General features: G+C 35.3%; 1 protein-coding gene across 1 annotated transcript; it reads right to left on the bottom strand.

Annotated features, from left to right (window-relative positions):
* Positions 1-1,356: 1,356 nt before the first annotated feature.
* Positions 1,357-3,000, bottom strand: LOC106773824 (E3 ubiquitin-protein ligase ATL4). The gene has a single exon (XM_014660580.2). The coding sequence runs from the start codon at positions 2,850-2,852 to the stop codon at positions 1,764-1,766; it is 1,089 nt and encodes a 362-aa protein (XP_014516066.1). The 5' UTR covers positions 2,853-3,000; the 3' UTR covers positions 1,357-1,763.
* Positions 3,001-4,933: the final 1,933 nt, after the last annotated feature.

The raw sequence follows: 4,933 nt of genomic DNA, 5'->3' as shown, positions 1-4,933 counted from the left end.
AGCCTAATTCGAATCCCAACAAAATCAGCTTGTAAGATGAGATTTGTATCCACTTATATATTATAAATTGACTTTATTTTTAGTCAAAGTCAAATTTCCAACATTACATTTCATCTGGCATAAAACTTAAATTCATATTTAAATTCTTAATACACAGTATATTATTTTTATCAGAAAAAAAAAAAAAAACTGGTGAAGAATCATGTGCTGGAGATGCCATGAGAGAAAGGTGTGTATGATGATGAAGATGGTGTGTATATATATATATGTGATCATTAATAACTTGTTTCCCTTTTATTTATCAACATTAATATACGTAGCTAAAGGCTTTAAAACTGAGGCAGAAGTAGGACCTTTTTCCATTAAAATGGTTGGTAATCTACAATAAATGAGCTATCATGATTCTCTCACTCCATATTCTACCTTTTCCTCTTATTTATTTGCCTCTTTCTCTCTCTCTCAAACCCTAAGATTTTTACTCACATCATCACTATAATTAGGTAATGGTAATAAAGACCACTCAATCATTCTTCCAACCAAATTCTCACAAATATGACATCAATAAGACACATTCCTACAAAATCCAAACCTTCTATATCAGACTTTTCATTCCCTTTTTCACACTGCACACCCACAGATATATGTTTTTTTCTTTTTATTATTATCAACAACATCCACCTATTTACTCTCATAATCAAACTATGAATTGCTATTTTTAGTTGGAATTTTTCCTTTAAATTATGTTTTTTTTTTCTGTCAGTATCATCTGAATCAACTGATTATTGCTAAAAAAGAATCAGGAGGATGATCTAGCTAACTGGTTTCTCTAGAACATTAGTTATAAAGTAAAACAAAAAAATCTAGTAAAAACTATGCAAAATAATATATAGGTGAATTGATTTTTATGCATTCTAATAAAAAGTACAGTGAAACTGAAAGAAGCCCAATATATATTCATGTAAATAATTCTTATAATATATTAATCTAATATGAAATTTGCACTTTATTTATATATTATTAATTAATTTTATTTTTAGTCAATATAAAATTTTAAACAAATTTTGTTATGAAAATTAAGTAATTTTATATTTTTTATAAGAAAAATGATATATCTATAATTCTACGTTACATTTTTTTCTATTTCACCTGCTACTGAAAATGAAATTGTCAAAAGAAATTAACGCCTCCTAAACTATTAACTGACTTTTAATTGAATTAAACTTTTTTCATGGTTGTAACTATTTTTAAAACAAATAGAATAAGACATTAAACTGTTATTTAAAGAAGAAAAACCATAACAATTTATTACACATAACTGTAGTATTAATCTCTACAGAGAAGAAAACCGTGTTCTGAATGGAAAATACACAAATCAACCACTTTGATGAATAATTGTTGCACTTTATATCATTTGCATGTAAACATGATATGATGATCACATCATACATACATAGCTACATTGATGCATGGTGAAAATCATTTGCAACTTTTCATATCTCATGGTTGATATATATGATCATCATAGTGAATATATGTTTCTAAAAGGAGTCAATGATGAAAATGTTTATGTTAAAATCATGCTATCTACAGGGATTCATGTATGTATAGTTACATTAACTTTATTGCAATGCCCAAAACAAATCAAAGAAGGGGAATATTGAAATGGAAGGGAAATGAGGAAGGAATATTTGGAATGATTTTAAGAAAAAAATAATCAAAATTAAAAATATAGTATCTCCTAACTGTTCATCTTATTTACCAAATCATACCCCTGAAAGCCATCGGAACATTTCGCTTATCTCTTCACCGATTCGGTTTCCTTCCAAGTCGTATTCCGCAGCCACCACTGGAACGACGTCGCTTCGCCGACTACTCCCGCCACCGCTGAAGAACCTTCCGGAGCTTCGAAAAGACGCTGTTCTTGACGAGATAGAAGCAGAAAACCTATCCATGTAGTCCTTAAGCCAGCTCCTCACGCCGGCGACCTCGCTGGCCAGACTCGCCTCGTTGTGAGTGGACGGGGTCTGAGTCTCGGTGGCCAGAAACTCCTTCGCATCGTCCTCGCTCCTCCGGCGGGCGTGGCTGAAAGCAACCTCAGACTCATCATCTACCAAATAATCAAACGAACCAATGGAATAGGACCGGGACCGTGAATCTCCGCGAGCGGCGGTGGCCGCGGCGCCTTCGGCGCCACGGCGGCTGATATTGCCTAACTCGAGGCGGAAGCTGTCGCTGCTGCCGGCGGTGGAGGACGGCGGGCGGAGGATTTTGGCAATGTCGGATTCCGCGGCGGATATGGGAGAGCGGCAGAGCGGACACGAAAGGTTGGACTGGAGCCAGGTGTCGATGCACTCGGCGTGGAAGGCGTGGCAGCAGAGAGGGAGGAGGCGGAGGAGGTCGTGGTGGTGGAACTTGGAGAGGCAGACCGCGCAGTCGGCGGCGGCGGAGGAAGAGCGGCGCGTGACGGAGGAGAACGTGAATAGCGGCAGCGTGTCGATGACTGAGGCGGCGACAGCGGCGGTGGACGAGGAGTGGACAATCTCCGGCGAGATGCGGCGGCTGGAGGAGAATATCGGCGTAGCGGAGGCGGATGCGGAGGGCGCGGCGGATGAGGAGGAGAAACGGCGGAGGCAGCGGCGGTTGAGGTGGCGGAGGAGGAAGCAGAGCGCGAGAGAAACAATAACGGTGACGGCGAGGACCGTGACGATGATGAGAATGCTGGGACTGAGGCTCTGTAACGGAGAGGAACGGCGCGGTGACGGCGGCGTTAGGGAACTGGAAGCGACGGTGGGGAACTCGGTGTCCGTGTCTGATCCGACGACGTTTAGCGTTAACGGTGGCGGCGAAGCCATTTGGTCTGTTTGGTTGAGTGTTAAGAGCGATTGAAAGAGAGTGTTCGTTTGCGCTGTGCATGAAAAAATGGAAGTGTTAATGTGTATTGGTGAGAGTGTTTGATGAATGGTCACGTGAGATACACGTGAGGAATTGAATGTTGAAGAGTGAATGTGAATGAAATTGGATGAGAGGAGTAAATGCTATGAGAAGAGTTTATATATATTTTCCTTTTCTAAAAAAAACTTTTAGAGAAATTCGACAACCTTAATTAATGAATTAAATGCTTTCTTTGGTGTAATTTGAAATTATTTTTAATGCCCATTATTATTAAGAGTGTTATAATAAACACCAAACTTATTTTCCTTAAAAAAAAATAATCTTTTTAAGGTTTTTAATTAAGGTAAATGTTTTTTTAATAATATTTTTTTGACAATTTTTTTATAACAGTTTATGTGGTAATTTATGATTGATCTGTTAATATAATTATTTAATTAATGAAGATGAGAGGAAATTTCTTTGTTGAATGGAAAGTCAAAGAGGTTAAGTTAACATAATGGATTAGAGTGGAATAAGTGGAAGATAATCCCAATCATTATAAGAGATAAGTAGTTTACAAAAAACTTGTTGCATGAAGAATGACATAAATTAATGTTGAACCCTACTTATATAAAGTTTTGTATGATTAAAGAGAATGATCCAGGTGTTAAGAAACGTGCAAACCCAAGAAACAAGGCAACAGATACATTCCATTATACTTATATAATTCAACCATAACTTCTCACTACCTCCATCCTCTTCATATTTTAATTTCATAATATAATATATCTACAACTTTTCTTCAATCTTGTAGCTTTCACGTCAATTATAAATTAGATTAATTTACAATCTATAATTATAAATTTTATTTTACACATTAATTCTCAGATTTATAAATTTATGCTAACAATTATTTAAATCTTATTTTAATAAAATTTATGATTTATTAAGTTTCTCTAGTTTTTATATTTAAACATGGATAATCAAAACTTGAATGCTAGAGGGATAAGACTCAAAACTAGATATGTGTGGTGAGACTTTTAGACTATAATTATTAAATCATTCTTGCTTTTTTATCCTCAAGTAAAGTATTTGTTTTAATTTAAATATATTTTTTAATGAAATATAAAATGTAAACTATGAATGGGATGATGTTAACTATATATAGCAACAAATATGAGATGTGAAATGTTGAAACCAATGGAATTAGGGTTTTTTTGGTTGATATGATTATTATAGAAAGTGTTGGATGGAATATATTATTGAGGTTGTCTTGTGCTCTACATCATGAGCGCGTGCATGATTGTTTGATTAATATGCGCAAATCTCGCATGCTGTGTATAAACTATAATAGATTAATTCTCTTTGAAACAACAGTTTTTGTTCCCACTAACATGCTTCCAAGATTTTAATTTTTGCAGAGACACAGACATCATTATTTTAATGCAATGCTTCTTCTTTCTTGCATTGTGATGGTTGAATCAAGATGTGGAGCAATTTTGGGGCATTGATTCATCATGATATTATTAAGGTTTTGTCGTTTTAATTTGTTTATTATTCTTTTTAATCTGATTTTTAAGTGTATTGTGGTTCTATTTAGTGCAACTTACAGCTTCTTCCATGCTCTCCATTCTACATGTTACCATTGCCCTTTACCTGTTGTATATATAGGTCACAATTTTATAGGTCACACTATACTATGGTAAGAAAAATGAAGTCAAATAGAGAAGTGATGGAACAAAGTACGGTGGTGAGAAAAATATTAATATCTCTAACTCCTAAATTCAACTTGTTTGTACTATAAAGGAATCAAATGACATTAGTGTTCTTACCATTGACGAGTTGCATGAGAGTTTATTGGTGTACGAGCAACAAATGCTTGAGGTAGAGGAGGAAGACCATGTGTTGAAGGCTACTTAATTATGAAGACACCAACAATAGAAGGAATGACCTAACAAAGACAAAGGCCATGGTGGATTTAGAGGAGGTTGCAATAGAGGAAGAGAAAGATAACCTTTTAATAAAGTCATCATCAAGTGTTTCAATTTTCATAACCTCAAGC

Source organism: Vigna radiata, chromosome 9 (assembly GCF_000741045.1).
Source record: "Vigna radiata var. radiata cultivar VC1973A chromosome 9, Vradiata_ver6, whole genome shotgun sequence".
Taxonomy (NCBI): domain Eukaryota; kingdom Viridiplantae; phylum Streptophyta; class Magnoliopsida; order Fabales; family Fabaceae; genus Vigna; species Vigna radiata.
The sequence above is the reverse complement of the archived record's forward strand: the minus strand, read 5'-3'. Positions and strand labels throughout refer to the sequence as shown.